General features: G+C 38.2%; 1 protein-coding gene across 2 annotated transcripts in view; it reads right to left on the bottom strand.

Moving 5' to 3' along the window:
* Positions 1–18,518, bottom strand: part of CAPZA2 (capping actin protein of muscle Z-line subunit alpha 2) — a 33,765-nt gene extending 15,247 nt beyond the window's left edge. The window contains exons 1-5 of one of the 2 annotated variants that reach the window (XM_042018083.1): positions 18,414–18,518; positions 4,558–4,621; positions 2,542–2,593; positions 1,824–1,887; positions 1,042–1,248 (exon numbers count right to left, since the gene is read on the bottom strand). In XM_042018083.1, the coding sequence (XP_041874017.1) occupies positions 1,042–1,248; positions 1,824–1,887; positions 2,542–2,593; positions 4,558–4,621; positions 18,414–18,452 (426 nt within the window). In that variant the 5' untranslated portion in view covers positions 18,453–18,518. Of the gene's footprint in view, positions 1–1,041; positions 1,249–1,823; positions 1,888–2,541; positions 2,594–4,557; positions 4,622–7,992; positions 8,142–18,413 lie in introns of those variants that run through there. The other variant, XM_042018084.1, reaches the window with a different exon arrangement.
* Positions 18,519–18,640: the final 122 nt, after the last annotated feature.

Genomic DNA, 18,640 nt, shown 5'->3' with positions numbered 1-18,640 from the left:
TTATACATAATATTCCTGTACATGAAACATTGAAGTATTTATTACAATGCAGAAAAATCTAAGACTAAAAAACTTGAAGGTCAATCATCTTAACTAAATTTTATATATTGTGAACTCATTTTTCTGCCACTACAGGAATTTTAAGCCTATAGCAGTGACTACTGAGACAATATATATATTACCAGCTGGGTTTCAAACACCAGTTGTTCTACCAACTATATGACGATTTAAACCTGTACAGAATAGCAAAAAGGTGACTAAAAGGGTGGGTTTAGTCCTCTGTTCTGCTTTATGCCCCCAAATCAAATACTACTAAAAATTATCTCAGCAAACATCCAATCTGGTTTCCTTTACAGGAACTGGAACTCATCTGCCTGCCTGGGAATCCAATTCAACCTGTTAACTTGGCAACTGATTTACTTTTTTTCCCCTAGTTAATTTTTCTGTCACATCAACATAAAGCACAGAACAGCTATCAATAGATCAGTTTGCTGAGATTTAAATAGTCACAGGGATCATAACAGCAAGCAAATGCTATTTTAGTCCAGACTAAGAGGTTTTATTTTAAGAAGCTATCAGAACCACCAATTCTGGTGGTAAGAATACGATACTTGGATATATAGGAGATATGATGGAGCAAAACCAGTTTGCTTTACTAAGACAGTTTTGTCAGTAAAGCAAGCCAAGGCAGACATTTCTGTCTTACGGAATTTTTCTCCCCTTCTAAGCAACCAACCAGATAGCCAGGATCAGCAGGATCAACCTGCAGTAGTCCACAAAAGGTCTAAATGCTTTAAGAAATTTAAATAAAAATGTTTAAATACAGAAGTAAATCTTCACTATGACCTGCAGTAACCACCCACTAATAATTCAATAGCTGAAACATTAAATTTCTGAAGCTTTCCCTCATTTCTCATGAATACCTGACAGGAATAAATTCTTTACAGTCAAAACTGCTTATCTTTCTGGTTTACAAATAGCTCCCTTTTAAAATTTGTATCTATGTATAGTGGTACAGTGGTTATGTAATTTAGCACTTACTGTGCAGACACCATTTGGATAGTGTTCCTTCACATATGCTTTCATTGCTGTTTCAACTGAATTTCTCCAGGACTCTATGGCATTTTCAACTTCATGGGGTCTAGGATCAGTAGCCTCCTTTCTTAAGTGATCAAATTTAAAAGAAATCTTGTTCTTGGGATCCAGAAATTTTCCATTTCCCAAATCACCATGCTCTGTTATCAAAACCTGTATTGTGAAATTTAAGTTTAAAATTTATATTTCATTTTAATATATATTTATATTATATACAATTTATTTAATCATAAAATTAGTTAATAACATTTGCTACTCAATAAAAACAAAAAAAATGCCATGCCAAATCTAATTATATCCTGCATTTAATGGGAGCTTAATCACATACAAAGGCTTACATTTTAAACAAATATGCATATAGCAAGAGAGGAGAAGGTGAATATGACACACTGCCTCAGAAAAAAAAAAAATCTTGAATCTTACCCTCTTACTGCAGCAAACAATGCAAGATAGAAATTCCTGTCTTCTACTACTGAAGATGGAGCAAATTGTTTTTACAGCTACAAAACACTGAATTCAGCCAACGTCGCAGACTAAAATTTCAAGCTCTTTAGATACCCCTAAGTGATTAACTTATGGGACTGGTACTGGTACTACTGAAGGGGCACAATCTCTGTGTTTTGGTAGGGAAGACGCATGTCTTTTAATTTTCTTGCCAACAACTATTCCAATACCAGAACATCTTTAACAGTTTAAGGAAGACTGCAAGTATTTAATTATATTCATACCTGTTCGTCGTAACCGTCAATTTTTACAGGAGTAAACTGGTCCAGGTTGTACTGTGCAAATGCACTACAAGAGAAAAAAACCAACAAAAGCCTGCATCAGGCACAATCTTTTTACTTAGTAGCAGTTAAGAAATTGAAATAATAGCTAATAATCTGGGCAATGATGTATTAAAAAATTTTATCCATGCTTTACCCTAGCATGCCAAAAAACTTGGAATCACTTTGGTTCACTCGGTGCTTGTATTACAGGTTCCAACCAATCCTATACAAAAATTTACATTCAGAAGTACCCTGATCTAGACAAACACATAAGCTTTACAGTAACCCATAGAAACTGGAAGAACAGATAAAGTTTAAATTCCACAGGGATCCAACCTACTAAGCCAGACATCTCCACTCTTACAGATGAAACTAATTTTGGCATGAAAGTACAGTAGGCATAATGTTCTGGTATAGAAGTAGGGCCTAAGGAAACAGTATCTTACAGATGTTCAAGTAACATCTACCGTGAAACAGAAAATGAAGTTGCTCTAATCATTAGACAATACAGATCTCTCCTCTGCCAAGAATTTAACCTTGATTAAAGATGCCCAACACACACAATAGGGTTTTACTTGCCAAGCACCCATCTTTTCAATGAACCGCTTACTGATTATGCAAGTCCTACTGAAAAAACATTTGTTTTTATGCAACTGGGTATGTGACATCTGGTACTTACTGGGCTGCTCCTTCCCTGAGAAGATTGTCATTATTAAGCAGCAACCGAACATCTGAAAGGAGGTATTTACAACATATAAGTACAGTTTGCCCAGAAACTTGTTTCAGTCACATAACAAATGTCAACAGACTGTACAAAACAAAAAACCCAAACCACTCCATACCCACAGAGATTACTAGGTAGGAAATTTATTGCTTCATATTTTATAATTTTGACTGAACAAAATGAAAATAATAGTATAGAAATGGATCTCTTCCAAGACAATCTGGCGAACAGATATAAGCTGTATTCTACAGGCTGTAGGAATCTGTCAATCTAGTTTTTAGAGAAGCTCTGAATGAGAACAGCACAGAATTCTACCAAGTTTCCTTTAAAATGTATATTATCAACTCCCTCACACTGTATTATTGTTATTGTATTCTGGTAACACTGATACAGTATGTATTGAACTTATTATTTTTTAAGCCTTACCCTTTTTAGTCTCATTCCTTAATGACACTTACTAGGCAGAGGATTTTACATCACAACAGCATTTCTTCTACCATGATACAAGAAACATATGAATATAGAAAAAAGTCAATACTCTCCTCAGAATTACTTCATATTTACTGTGCAGCAAATTTCTTCTTTATGTATTTGACTTTACTAGGCACTGTTTTAATAACAATTTAATTCACTGCTCATTAACTAACCAATCATTAGTCTCGCTATACCATATTAAACCTCTTCTAAATATTCCTAAGTTATCATTAAAGTGGAAAAAAAAAAATCTGGAATATATTTAACGTATTTTTTTCTTTAAAAAACAAACAAGCAAACCCTCCTGGAATAAACCAAACTCCCCCACCCACACCAAAACACAATAGCCCAAAGGAAAAAACACCCCACATACTCAAAAAACCCCACACAAAACCAACCAAACAAACCCACAATTTACAGACTTGGAATCCAAAGCTTTCTCTCTCTTTTTAAGAAGGCAGCCTGAATCTCACTGAACACTGGTCAGGCGTTTGTGAGCAAATGTTCGTTACGTGATTTCAATCTATTACTGTACTCTGTTATTGAGCAGGTAGTTGCAACTATGAATTAGCATAACAATAATGTTTATAAGCAGTACTACTCTAAGAAATATTAATAATCTTCAGAAAGCTGAGTTAATAACCTGCTCACTTCAAAAATGAAGTACTAATTAATTTTAAATATTAATCAGCTGGCCACAGTTTAAGAACAAGGTACTTGTAAAAGCATTGCATTCTTTAATAACCTTAAGCTCTCTCTAGTCTGACACTGACTACAGGTTTAGTATACTAAATTTACTTCTTTACTTAAATAGCTTCAGAACCATTTGTAAGCCACAACTATAAAGCATGCCTTTTTATATGATATGTATGCCCAAATATCTTGATGACAGACAAACAACAATTTTTTTAAAAAATTAACATCTTAGGTAAAGTTCAGACAACAGTAGTTGAAAGAAGCTTATTTTAAGTTTCCTTTCAGTTTACCAATACACTCAGTAAAATGGAATGTGCCCAGAATTTAAAGGTTAGAAATGTTTGGAGAAGATTAATATTCTTTCCACAACTGGCACTAGGCAGTAGTCTTTTGTGTATTCATGGTTAAGTATTTGTAATGATATTACTTCTTAAAAAAAAAGGACCATTTTAATTTTAGACAGCTTAATTTTTGTTGAAAAATGTAATTGTCTGTCAAAGATAAAAAACAAGAGTACGTGTCTTCTAAACAGAAACCCTTGTAACTGTTAATTCATGACTCATTGAAAACAGAGACAAAGCTCATTCTCACATCACAAAGAAAAGTAGTACTTTCCTTGCTTTGTATTTAAACTTCAAGCTGTCTTGTGACTGCAAAGCTTATCATGCCAAGATACAAAACCATCCCTTACGGCAAGGGAGCTGCTATAATATAAGCTACATGAAATTCAGGAGAATAATCAGCAATGCAATTTTGGATATAGATGCCTTAAATGAAAGGACAGAGCAGACAGATACTCACCATTGAACACCTCATTGAATTCCCCAGGAGGAGCATGAATTATGAATTTTGCTGCTATACGCACCTTAAATACAAAAACAATCGTGGTTGTATATACTTGCATTCATTCCTATTCAAAGCAGTCATGCATTATGTAGTTTTAATAGCCAGACATGAAATTGTACAACTCCCACTGTTTCACATATTTGTTCACATTATTTTAATTACTTGCTCTTTATTAAAAACACAGAATATAAAGTTCCACCTCTTCAAACAGAATAGAGTGTATATGTGATGGAAGCAGATGGAGAAATTGAGTCACTCATGTTTTCTATTACCGGCTAACACGAAAAGATGTATATAACAAGTTAAGATCAATAATATGTTCACAATCTATTTCAACTTTCAGTCCATGGATGCCTGGGAATCAATACATAATCCAAGAGCCAAAATCCATGATGAAGATATATTTGATCTTCTAAGTTTCTCTTCTAATTTTACTACACATCATATGGTTCTGTACCTTCCAAAAGGTTCAGTTAGACATAATTGACAGATTAAAAACACTGCATAGACACTAAAGCATGTAATTTCACCACATCTACCTAAGATCTCTTAGTATCACAGTAGCAGCAGATAGAGCTTAAAAAGACCTTGAGATCTTAATTAGTAATTAATGGCCTTCAGCCACAACTTCTTGCAAAGAAAACACAGCATAAGCCAGTATTTCGCCCAGAAGTATGCAAACCTGCCCTGACTTCCTCTCTCTTTCTGCTTGCACGAGCCCTGGTACAACAGCACAGTGAGCAAAATCAGGAAAGTCATTGCTCTTTTTTTTTCAGACCAGGTCCCTGAGCCAGTTCACTGCACAGCTACAGACACATGTGCCTAACTAACTAAATATCGGTTCCCTAACTTAATCTTGCAGAAGTTCCTATCACCTATCCTATCCAAGTTCAGCAGACACTTACAGCTCTCTTGCATCCTCGATATGATGTTGCTATTCAAATACAGGATACTACCTGAACTGGAGTTCCCCTTTCCAACACCTTCCATCATGTTTCTACGGAATAAAGGGCTGGGAGATTCAGTGTCTGGAACCACTGTTTGAAATTAAGGTTTGTTTCAGAAGCACACATTCCATTAACAAATATCTAAAAATAACCAAAGAATGCTTTACATTTACACATTTCTTTGTATTGGACACTACAAAAGAACTGTCTGAGCATGCTACAGCTTTTGAACTGACAAGAAAACAGCTTTTACAACTGAGGGTAGCAATACAGCCAGTGTTTGGGCCCCTGGTTCTTGACAGGGCCCAAATTTCAGACCAGGGTCTCCAGGAGAGGTGGTTCAAGTTAAACGGTCCTGGGAGAGCTCTTAGCTGCCTCATTAACAGTGTTCAACCCTCATGACATCCCATGTGACCAGCCCAGGCAGCTTTCAGATCACTAACAGCACACAGACATTCAGACCTGGATAACAGAAACGGAAAAGTTGTCAGTTTCCAACTTTCTAACCTAAATGTTGCATTCTGGATTGCAGACAGCCTTTGTCTGCTACCTCAAATACCTACCATCAGATCTCATCTTTCCATGTAAACATGAATTTGCATTATACTGACATAAATGCCACAGAGTTCACTCTTCTCAAAAGAGGCACAGAGAAGCAAGAGCACCTTCTTCTATGGCTACTTATTAAAGCAACCTGGATTGTCCCCTTTGAATTAAAAGAATGTAAACTCATCTGCATTATCAACATTATCCGAACCACCAACCTGCACACTCCTCTACCTCTCCTGCTGAAGTCAAGGCACTGTACTCAGCTCAGTGCTCAAGCTAAAGTAATATAAACAATGTGAAATAAAGCTAACCTACGGTATTATTAATGTGCTCATGAGGAAAAGGGGCAAGACAGGCTCCAAGGTTCTATCACCAGCACATTTTATCAAATGACCAATTGTGCTGATTTTGGTTGGGGCAGAACTAATTTTCTTAACAGTGGCTGGTAGGAGACTATGTTTTGGATTTGTGCTGAACACAGTGTTGATAATAACTGGTTTTGTTGTTGCTGAGCAGGGCTTACACAGAGACAAGGCCTTTTCTACTTTTCATACTGACACACTGGCAAGGAAGTTGGGGGTGCATGGGAGGTTGGGAGGAGACACAGCTGGGACAGGTGATCCCAACTGACCAAGGGATATTCCAGACCATATCAAATCATGAGTGGGGGGAAGAAGGAGGAAGCAGGGCGGGGAGATTTTGGAGTGATGGCATTTGATCTCCCAAGTCACCACTACATGTGAAAGGGCTCTGCTCTCCTGGAGATGGCTGAACATGGGAAGCAGTAAATTAATTCTCTGTTCAGCTTTGCATGCATGCACACTTTTTACTTTCCCTATTAAACTGTCTTTATCTCAACCAATGAGTTTTCCCACTTTTACCCTTCTCCCCAGTCCCACTAGTGGGGCAGTGACTGAGTGTCTGCATGGGGCTTGGTGGCTGCCTGGGGTTAAACCATGACACCAATTAATAGGGTCAGGGATCAGACCTGAAGAGCAAGTATTTAGTTGCGTGATTTCAGAATGACTATCACCAGGCTGACTCCAGCTCAAAATGAAGTAACACCTTTTCTTGGTTCCTTGACTTCAGGTGAACCGGACTCCTTAACCCTGCCAAGGCCAGGATAGCTCTGGACAAGCAGAGAAACAAGACTTGGAGACATTTGGAGTTGTGATATAACAGGTCCATCTGTTTTGGGCTGGCAGCAGCTGTAAAAGCAAAATTAAGCAAAACATGGGTACCCAAACTGCACTCTGAATGACCACATGCTTTAAACTGGTACATCTGTAAGGTGAGGCAGTAGGTCTATACTAAAACTGAACTACCTCATTTTCAGCTGTTTTGGTAATGTAAATCTGGTTTTGCTTGTTTTTTTCCACTATCAGTAAAAGCTATTCTTATCAGTCAGATTAGCCACACTATAAGTAATATCCATTCAAAAGCATTCAGTAGTAATAGATGTCCTCAGGACAGACCAACCTTGACATTACTTTTTACAAACATTTTACTAGTAAATTCAATTTCTCACTGATAGTTTTTTAGTGTGAAAATTCATCATAGATGACACTTTCTATAGAACAGATAAACACAATCCTGCAAATTTGCAATGAATATCTCATCAAGTATAAAGTATATTCGTGCTTACAAAAGCAAAAAACCTAACATGTTTTCAGAAGATGAGAGCATGTCAGCTAAGACACTCTGTATTTTGCTAACCTGCCTTTGTGAAGCCAATTTAAAAGGAATCCACTTTCCTTCAGCAGTTAAACTGAATTAACTTCTCTGTGATGAGTATCTGATAAAGCCGTTATTTCCCCAATTCATACATACAGGAAGCCCATATAAAAGAATTAAATCCAGTAGTCTTAACACATTAGAACTGAAAAGCACTTACAGATTTATTGCCACAGAATTTTTCCAGAAATAAATGCTCTAAAGGAGGCTTCTGTTTTTCAAACCCAGACTGATACTGAAGGATAAATGAATGCACTTCCATGAGCCTCTATGAGATGAAGATCTCCCCCTTTTGGCAGCAGAAAGCCTCTGGCTCAGCTATCACTTGGGGAAGCACAATTAAAACAAAAGGATAGTCCATATAAAATGTTATGTTTATGAGCAACTACAAAAAAATAAATTAAAAATGCACATAGCTTGTAATACAAAATGACAGGCAAAAAGCTAAACTGCACTTTAGTCAAACTGAGATAGAAAGTTATATCTGCTGAAAACAGTTTTAAGAAGACAAATCAATCAGGTGCATTACAGTTGCAACCAATGCTGATTATTCAATGCATTGAGACTTTAAAAAATTGATTTGAGCAAGCCAAAACAGAAACATCATAATATCTAAAGAATCTAGACAACAAAACCTTTTTCCATTCAAGAGAGCAGTACCTTTACACATAGTACAAGAAAATTATACATGTATCAGCAAGTAACAAAAAACTGTTACAGTTGTCTTCCTTTAGAAAACTCAAAGACCTAAAATACCTGAAGTTTCTCCACTTATTTCTGTAGTTACTCCCAAAACACCACCTAAAGTTTAAGACAGTGTTTTATTGACGTAGATTTGATTTACAGAGTTTTCAGCTTCAAGTCTTCAGAGTGGCAAGAAACTATAAACTTTAGACTTCACTAATCCAGAACATCTGATGACCAGTGGTTTACAAAAAACCAGCTTTTACCACAAGCCTATGTAAGTAACCATGCATTTACTATATTAAATTTCTTGACCCCCAAAAAACCCCATTTAAATATGTTTTTATGAACCACGTCTTTGTACAGGTTTGAGCATTAATTTGGACAAATCCTACAGAAGCTGAGAGCAAGTTAAAAAAAAATAAAAAAAGAATTCTGAAACACTGAGAAGGGAAGCATTCCCCACTGTAGCCACTTTCTTTATCCAGTTTTCACTTTTACACCACTCTCAGTCTTGCTTAAATGGAAGTCTGGTCTCAGCAGGTAAGAGCTAGCAAGATTTACTTTCACACTTCAAGTGAAGTGAAATGCTACCCAACACATCAGTTAAAAGTTTAACAAACCTACAAGTTTTTTGATTTTATAAAGTAAAGGTAAAAAATCCAGTAAGTAAGGTAAAAATCCAGACAGAGAAGCCTAGCAAAAGAGAAAAGGACAGGTTTGTTGTATGTGATGAACAAGGTTATTAGGCATTATGCCCAATTCTTCATTCTGCTAGAGATTAAAACAATTGGTCTATCAACAAATGCCTACACTCAGTCACAACAATATTTGCAGTTTTCAGAATACAAGCAAAGAGCAATGTAGTAACGTACAGAATGGTGACAGTTATGCTAAATCTATCTTTTTTCCATACTTCTGCCTTTATTTCACAATTTAATTTTTCTCAATGCATGATACCCATCAGGTACATAGAGAAATCCTACTTCTCTATCTTTTCCAGCCTAAGACATTCTGAAGTTTATTTTATTTTTAAGAAGTTATACATAGCGACTTCAAATACCCCCAGATCACTCTTCCTGTTCCTGGCACATGAGAAGTGACACTGGTTGGAGAAGCCTGACCTTGTGTGCTGTATGTGCCTATATATGGTCAGGAATACGTGCTCCCACTGCAGAGCTCCGCAGTGCCACTGTCAGCTTTGCAAAGGCAGCTCGCTCCTCCTCCTCTGCTAAGGTGCACCTAACAATAACAGAGCCACTACTACTCTCCCTCTTTAATTTTTCTTTTCCCCCTTTTAACTGAACTGAAACACAGTAGCTAGGCACCCTGACAGCTCACTCCTTCAATCAACGTCCATGCTGCACAGAAAACCATGCTGATAAGCAAGATGCTGTGAAGCCACATACTCACCCTTACTCTTTTCTACACATCACTTATTTCAAATTCAGCTGTGAACTCTTTGCAGCAAGGAGACCCAGCCTTCCTCTACACTCATAACAGGTTAAAGTTCACTGCTTCACAGCAATAAAAATGAAATAGTGAAATAGATACTAAAAGCCCTTTTAACCCAACAAATTGCGTTAAAACTGGGGGGCTGGGGGGAGGGGGAAGAGGGAGTGCGTTCAAAAGATTCCCACAATAATTTCCACTGAAAGACAACTTTGTTGCTAATCACAGGGGAATAAAAAGAGCTTCCCGAAGTCACTTTTATCAGTGTTACAGCAGGCTCAAAGCATTGTATATCATGCATTTACATTCTGGATTCCTGAGGGTACCCTTCCAATCTTATAACACACAATAAATCTCCTACTCACAGAAACCTGTGCTTGGCAAACAAAGATGATGAGATATCACATCCAGAAGAGAGCTCCAGGAAAAGTAGAGTCTAGAGAGCTCTGCTCTCAGAGTCATGCCCTCTGATGTAGCTCTTTGCTACCTGTCTGCAGGCAACTAAACAAATGGCTTTGTCTTGACCCCCTTAACTCTGTTTACAGGTAGCTACAGGGTTTTCTCACAATAAGTTAATAGTTACATAAATATTATCACAGACTGATTTAAATGAGGGAAGTTTCAATTCGTTCAAGATCTGTAATTCACACTTAAAAGGGATACTGCTTGTACTCACTGGAGTGACACTGGACATAAGACTTACCTAGTTTTGTTTAGTTCTGAGTTTGATTAAAACTTGTGGCCTGAGTTCACCTTGAGCTGTGCTATTATTTTTCAATATGCAGCTTTATTGCTCCTTACAAAGCAAAACTGCTCCGTCATCCACTACTCAAATTTTGCATTGACATGCATAACATACCAAGGAGCACAGTCTAAGGTTCAAATATTTGCAAGATACAATGCTTGATGCTCTGTCCAAACATCAACATAGTTTTTGAGTTTTTAAACCCTTCAGTGTTTAAAGGAAATGTAACTGGCTTCTCCTTTGGATAGCTAGACATTTGGTAGGACTGGCTTCAATTGCTCATTAAATCTTTAGGTTAGATACTTCCCAGGATGTTACACCAGTGTTTTTACAAACTCATTTGAATCATCAGGGCTAATCTATTTCTGTGAGTATTCAAACAAGCAAATAGATCTAGCTAAAGAATAGCTTTAGAAGGTGGCAAGAAGATAGCAATCAATTTACCTTAAAAAGAGCTTTAAATAATTATATTGCTTCTTGCTGCTGACAGTTTAGTGAGGCAAAAAAGCCTTCAAACAGCTGGACAAGCACCGAGAACAAACATGTGAGAAAGGGATTACCCCATGTCAGCAGCAAACTGCCTTCACAGCATCTCATGAAACCTCACTATACCCACAGGTATAACTTCTAACAGTGAAGCAGCATCCCCAAACATGCGTCATCTCACACGAACATGGAACAGAGGCAGTGACTCTAGCAGAGAGGGAATGAATATAAAAGTAGTGTTGCAGCTGCTTTCCTACTAAGCTCAACTGAAAATGCACTGTAGTATCCAATCCACTTCTGCTTCTAGAAGAGCTAAGGAAGAAAACCCTGTAAAAATGTGGTTCTGTGGCACAGGAAAGGAGGGGCACATTCCATACCTATGGCTCTGACTGAACAGACATTTCCTTAATAGTAATGCCTAAAGCTGCATTACATCTGGAGAACATGTGTTTTCCTCAATTATTTTTAATACACAAATATTTAAGAGTATGTAACAGTACTAGCACTTAATAGTGGTGCAAAATCTTCCACGTGTGGTAATTTAGCTGTATTCTTTCTACCTGACAACCTGACTTGAATAACGAGATTTATTTTCACAAAAATAACTACTTTGAAAGGTGGTGGATGCTTCACTGTAGGGCCTTTCAGCAGAGTATCTAAATATCATAAAAGTCTCCATCTTAAAGTCATTTTACACACCACATCATATTAAGAAGGATTAAAGAAACCCAAACTCAAAACAGGACTCCTGAAAGTCATTGTATCAGGCACAGATAGCAAAAAGGAATATGAAAGCAATGGATGCTACCTGGGTAATACACAAGACTAACCTTAAAAAAAATTAGGGAAGATAAATCTCCCCCATGTAATTTTGCATTTACTTTCATTACTCCTGACTATACAAAACTGGAAACCTTTTATTATAGATATTTATATACAGCTATTTATGTATATACTGTATAAAGAATATATTTATATACAACTATTTATAGTTACATATAAAATATATACAATAGCAGCCAAGCAACTGCATACTTAGCTTATGGATCAGATAGACAACAGATAAGCAGCATAAAAAATTTATTTCCTTGCAAAAGTCATTCACCAAAACCTGAAAAAGTAGTAGAAGTTTACATTTAATGAAAAAAAACCCATTAACTTTTATTTGGTAAGTAAATGGTATAAGAAACAGCTAACTAAGACTTCACAAAGAAAGAAACCAACAGTGTCATCTCCCACATAAAAGCCCATGACATCCTGTTACAGGGACATCAACACACATGATGCTCAGTTGCAGCAATGAGGCCTCCATTTCTCAGCAGTCTTTACACAGTGGTATCCACCATAAGCTAAAAAGCACTTGGTTCACATTTGCAAAGTATTCTTCTACTACAAAGCCCAAGTTTTTAAAGTGATTCTTCCTCCTACCCCAAGATCGTTTGTTATAATGAGATACTTCAAGGACATCAAGTCCCCATTCAATAGCAGTGGGGAGAGAAAACGAACATACCAGAGCTTGCTCCATGAAAAATGATGGAATAAGGTACCACCTTAACTGTTACGTCTCCCCCTCCCAATTCCAGTGTCTTACAATTCTCTCTCAAAGTTACCAATTCAAAGTTTTAATGCCTTCTGCCAAGTCAAGAAAGCATTTGAAGTATTTTACATTTCAGAAGCTTTTTTACTCATGGATTAAAAATGTAATTGCCATATGCTCAAAAACCTGCTTTCATTTCTCAAAGAGCACTTCAAACTCCTTTACATCCCACTTTCAGAACCTGCAAGTGAATAGTATACAGGGTTGCCTGTCAAAAATACACGGGTTTGCTAAATAATGCAGCTAAAACCCTCTTCCTATTCTTTTTTTTTACTGCCAAAATTGAAACCAACCAAAAATAGAATTTCACAGCAGAAGTGTAGGTTGAAGACTGTATTGGTAGGCAATAGAACCATATCTATTATATCATAAATTAATGTCTCCAGTTTCGTCACTGTATTTGCCAATAACTTGTTCTATTACTCTATTTTTGCTTCAATTTGTTTCCCATATCTACTCAAACTATGAGGTTTCCTAGGTAGCAAGCTTCTGCAAGAAGTTTTGACAGCACAAAGGCAGCAAGAAGGGGGCTTTTGATGGTCCTGAGGTGCCTGCATTATAAATAGTCCCTAACACGGCAGAAGTCATAATCCCCAAAGGGTACCTGATTTCTTCGAACTAGTACTAAGGAAATAATAAATCACTGATCTTTTATTTATAATAACCGCTTTCATTTGTATTCACCTTCAAGCTTCAAGTAATTACTTTTAACTTGTCAGAAAGGCAAACAATTTGCTTTGCACAGTAACTTACTATGGAGGTACACAGTGAAAGACAAGCAGCATTGAACACAAGTTGCGACAATTATGTATTAGGAGAAGTTTCTGACTATGGGCTTAGACAAACATTGCAACACCTCACCCAGAGAGCCAGTACAGTCTCTGTCCTTGGAGATTCCCAAAACTCAAAGTGCAAGTCCCTAAGCAACCTTATCTAAGCTGGCCCATTTTGACTAAGCAGCATTAGTTACCTTCAGAAATTTCTTCCAGCCAGTATGACAGCAGAAATAAAGCAAGTTATTATTTGCAGTTACACATACAGTATATGATCGCTTCTTCAGACAGTGTTTAACACTTTCCCAAAAAAGTGATTCAAGTATCTATTCTGTCCTTCAATCTCAGTGGTATTTATGCATTTTTAATACTAATAATTAAAAAAAATACCTAACTCAAGACAACACACTAACTTCACAGACATTTTCATGTATATCCTGAGATGGACATGAAAATCTTAAATCTTGGAAGGCCTCCAATATTCAGAATTACATGTCAGTCTGAAAAGCACTCCTAACTTCCTCATTCTTATTAAAGAATTTCATCAAAATGTTGTCAAAGGACACTTACAAGACTTTAAGTTTACTTTATGGATTACAGTGCAATTATACCCAGAAAAGGTCATTCAAATGCAGCTCCTACTCATCCACAGTCTCCAAGTCTCACTTGACACAATTCTGAAAGTCAGAATTCTAAATCCTTTCAAAATGAACAATGTAGAGCACAGGAATTATTTAACACATGTAAATTAGAAAAGTAACATTTTTTCTGTCAAAAATTCTGCTAATGCTTCCAAAGCAGTTTCAAGACAAAGGTTTATATTTGCACTGATAAAAGTACCTGAGCCTCCCACATTGGTGGGCTTGTACATGCAAGTGCAATCTGCTGTCAACATATTATGTTTTAAAGACAATGTTACAGGTGAGAGATGCATTTTATTGGCATAGACTTTTCATTCCAAAGCACTGACTTAAGAAATGGCTTTTCCTTAACCTGACAAAACTATACTGCAGAGTTTAGTTTAACTTTATTAGGTAAATTAGGTGTCAACATCTACAAATCTAAGAAGTTACAAAGTTACCCACTGTAGCAGGAAATACCTGGAAGCTATCCAGGCTCACTTTCACAAATGGGACTACTTCCTCATCATAAGAGAGGTTTCGTTCTAATCACACTTAAACCCCATCTTCCTGAAAAAGTGAAACTACTGAGACATAAGCTTACTGAAAGAGGTGTAGTTCCTTTTTTTAAAAAATATGTTTGACAATTACCACATTTATTTTGTTCAGTATTTTAAGGAATGCAAGAGATAACTTAGTATTTAAAAATTTCATGCGTTACCCTTTCCTCCCTGAAGGCATCCTGATTTTCTTAGGCTTTTTCTCAAGTCATACACAGCTATTTAACTCCTGTGCTTTGTAGATTCACATTAAAAACAAAGGAAAAAACCCCAACCAAACCTACAATAAACACATCCCTTCAAGTCACCAAAAATGGACTGGAGAACACTAGTCTTAAGATTTAAATAGTTTTAGTGCTGTTTTTCATTTGTGCCATTGTTTGTAAATGAGTATTTACATTAGCAAATGCCACTTTTATAGTAAAATCAGTACCTTTCATCAATCATGGCCTATATTCACATAGATAAATTGAACCTTTAATATTCCCACTAACACTCTTATTAAAATATTTTTATATATGTTTATGAGTTTGTTGTAGCTACAGGTAAGAAAACAATTTCTAGATAAACTGGAATAAAATTGAACCAGAAAAAATGGTTACTAGAGTTTAACAAAACTGCTTCAAATATCCTGGATACATAACAGGTTTTGCATTGAAAACTTGCTAAGTGATGATGTATTATCTGTAGGAAGGGTGCAGAAGTGATGACATTGTTGCTTGAGAGTTCAAGACTTCCACCTCTCACACCCCATTTTTGAATAAACAAACTGAATAAACAAACAAACAAACTTACGTTATTCGACATTCCTAAAAGCTCCTGGATTTTCAGTGACCTATGTGAATAACGCAACTACAAAACACTGTGGATCATAAAAGCAGTCTTTAGCACTGAAAAATCACTGTTCCTGGATGCTAAGACCAGTAACTTCCACTGGCAATGGTTCAACTTCAGATCTTTGTATCTACACAAATCTTACACACCTTATTCGCTACAAACAGTCCTCAGATTTTTTTTTAAAAGCTTGTTCAAATTTATTGTCACACTCTCATCATTGAAAGAAAAACATGGCTTCAAGAATCTCTGCAAAAATGTGAATCTACAGAACAAGATTGAGTTCAAAACCATTTATGCAATCTTGAATATTGAAATAATGCTCTCTCTGGCTCTTCTCCTTCCTTTTAAAGATTCTTTACCTGAACTGTAGCAATTTGGTTTGCCATTATTCCAATTATACCCCTTTCTATATTCTCAATTATGCTAAATACTGCAAGTATTAAACTTGAATTATGCCACAGCTAAACACAGTCATCTTAAATCTAGTAATAGTAAGGTATATGAAACTGCTTACTGCTGTTGCAACACTTAAATCTTTTGACGAAACATGAAGTAAGATATGAATCAAAGACCTTTCTGAACTTGTCCTATCATTATATCACTCAATCTCCTACTTATTTGTGCTCATACATCGTTATTAGAAGTCTGAGACAAAAAAGTTCTGTTATTTAGTTCACCTTCTTTCCTCCTTGAATTTTAGGAGTTTCAGGGTTCTAGTTATGTCTCTGCTGAAATGATCTACAAAACTACATCACCATCATCTGCATCAGCCTTCAATACTATCAGTTCTGTATGATGGGGGGAAAGTATATAAAGGAGCAATGTGATTTGTTTCTCATGAAAATCAATGTTTGCCTCTTTGCATCTACTCCTGCATTTATTTATAGCCCCAACTGGATGAGTGAGAAGGGTGTGTTTGACAAATGCTGTCCAGCTGATTTTTTTTTAAGCTCAGTAAAACTGAATACTCGAAATAACATTTTTATTGTACGACAGCACAACTTAATGCATCAGAAATAAAATCTTCAGGTATCACAAAATCTACATGCACATTGCCTGCTTTTCCATGAGTTTGCAGTGTTACTCATCTTTGCTTTCTTAGCCAATAAAATATACTCTGAGGCTTGGAAAATTCTACTCATACAGGACAATCAATTTTATATGGGACTAATAGAGAAATCAATTTAAATTTACAATGGATGAGTGCTCATTCTATTCACTTATACCAAGGCAGGAAGAGTCTCTATGAGTCTCTGCACTCCTTTTTGGAGAAAAAACCCCTGAAATTAGTGGGTGGAAGAAAATTCAGAACTTAACTCCATCAGCCACAAAAGCACAGGCAGCGCTTCCAAGCTCATACAGAGACAAGATAAAATTGTCATTTTGTCTTTTATTATTTGACAGGACAAGAAGCAATGGGCATAAAATGAAACACAGGAGGTGTCATCTGGGCACAAGGAAACACTTTTTTACTGCAAGGGTGACCAAGCACTGCCACAGGTTGACCAGGAAGTTGTGGAGTCTGCATTCCTAGAGATTTCCAAAAGCCATCTGCACATAGTCCTGGGCAGCCTGCTCTAGATGACTCTACAAAATGATGCCCAAGGATCCCTTACAATCTTAACCACGCAGTTAGGTATTTTCAGCATATGCTCCGGAACAACGTACTTGATTAGCGTTACTTGTATTTTCTACACAGGGCTAGAAAAAACACAATTACCACTTGCACTTCTGAATCACATTACTACTTGTACCAACAGAGAGGTGGCATTGAAATGTGAATTAAGCAGAGGAGGGCACAGTCTTCAAACCTCTTGGGAAGAAGATAGCAAGATCCTGGTGCTATGCACCCCTAGACATATCAGTGCATCTCTAGTTATAAAACATGGTCAAACAGAAAATCTGCCTTTCTGTAACTACTTAGATATTTTAGACATCCTTTTAACTTCAAATAAGTTTGAAACGTCATGTATTGATGCCTTCCACATTTGAGTCATCTCACAACTTCCACAGACATGAAAATTAAAATTTTTAAATTGTAAAGTGAACAAGAGCATGCATTACATAAAGGCATGAGCAGTGCACCAGCACCATGTACACGGAACACCACACCCTAGCTTGGAAACAGGCAGCTGCCGTGAAGCTGGATCCCACAGAGGATGACAAGGAGCAGGGATAACTGAGGTCTCAGAAAACATCCTGCTCCTTTTGAGACTTTTCTGGAAAAATCTGCCCTAAATTTGAGTTTCACACTGCCACAAAAAGAGTACATCTACATCTCGCTAACACAGTCCCTCTGCTCCTTGACGTCACACTTCCCCAATTACTGTCTCCTAGCAGGAAGCAAAACAGCCTTCCTCATCCCCACAGCTCCTTCCTCTCGTAAATCACATGTATCCCATCTCCTCCCGGAGCCTGCCGGGGTGCCTGGGGACGGCAGGCCTGGTGCTACGGAGCAGCCGGCTGGCACGGGCACGGCGCTTCGGGAACGGGAAGCGGAGATGGGGGAAGGGAAAGCCCTTCCGCGTCTCTTCTGCCTCTCCCTGCCATCCCCGCGCCCCGCACGCCGGGCGGGGGCGGCCACGGGGACCGGCAGAGCTGCTGCCGCCCTCGCCGGGCCCCGGGCGCCGCCCCCGCCGGGCCCGCACCGTACAAGGCGCGGCGGGAGATGCGGCCGGGCCGGGCCGGGCCTGCCCCGGCCTCCCCCCGACCTCCCGGCAGCCGGGCCCGGCTGCGGGGCCGCGCTGAAACCAGGAGCCTCGCCGGCTCGAAGGGCCGGGGACAAGAGAGCCGCGCGGCTCGGCGCAGCGCATCCACCCATCCCTACCTTCTCCTCGTCGGACAGCTGCTCCTCCAGGTCCGCCATCTTCCCGTCCGGCTGCGCCCGCCCCCTCCCGCTCCTCCTTCCCGGCAGGAAGGGCGGGGCCCGCGCGCCCTCGATGCGGAGGCGGTGCGTGCGCGCGCGGCGGGCGGGGATCCCCGAGCGGAGGGGCGTGGTGGGAATGGAAAAGGGGGGATCCCGGAGCGGAGGGGCGTGGTGGGAATGGAAAAGGG

The sequence above is a fragment of the Corvus kubaryi genome, unplaced genomic scaffold (assembly GCF_017639235.1).
Source record: "Corvus kubaryi isolate FWS band 111438036 unplaced genomic scaffold, C.kubaryi_AGA036_p1.0 137, whole genome shotgun sequence".
In the NCBI taxonomy this organism is placed as follows: Eukaryota; Metazoa; Chordata; class Aves; order Passeriformes; family Corvidae; genus Corvus; species Corvus kubaryi.
The sequence above is the reverse complement of the archived record's forward strand: the minus strand, read 5'-3'. Positions and strand labels throughout refer to the sequence as shown.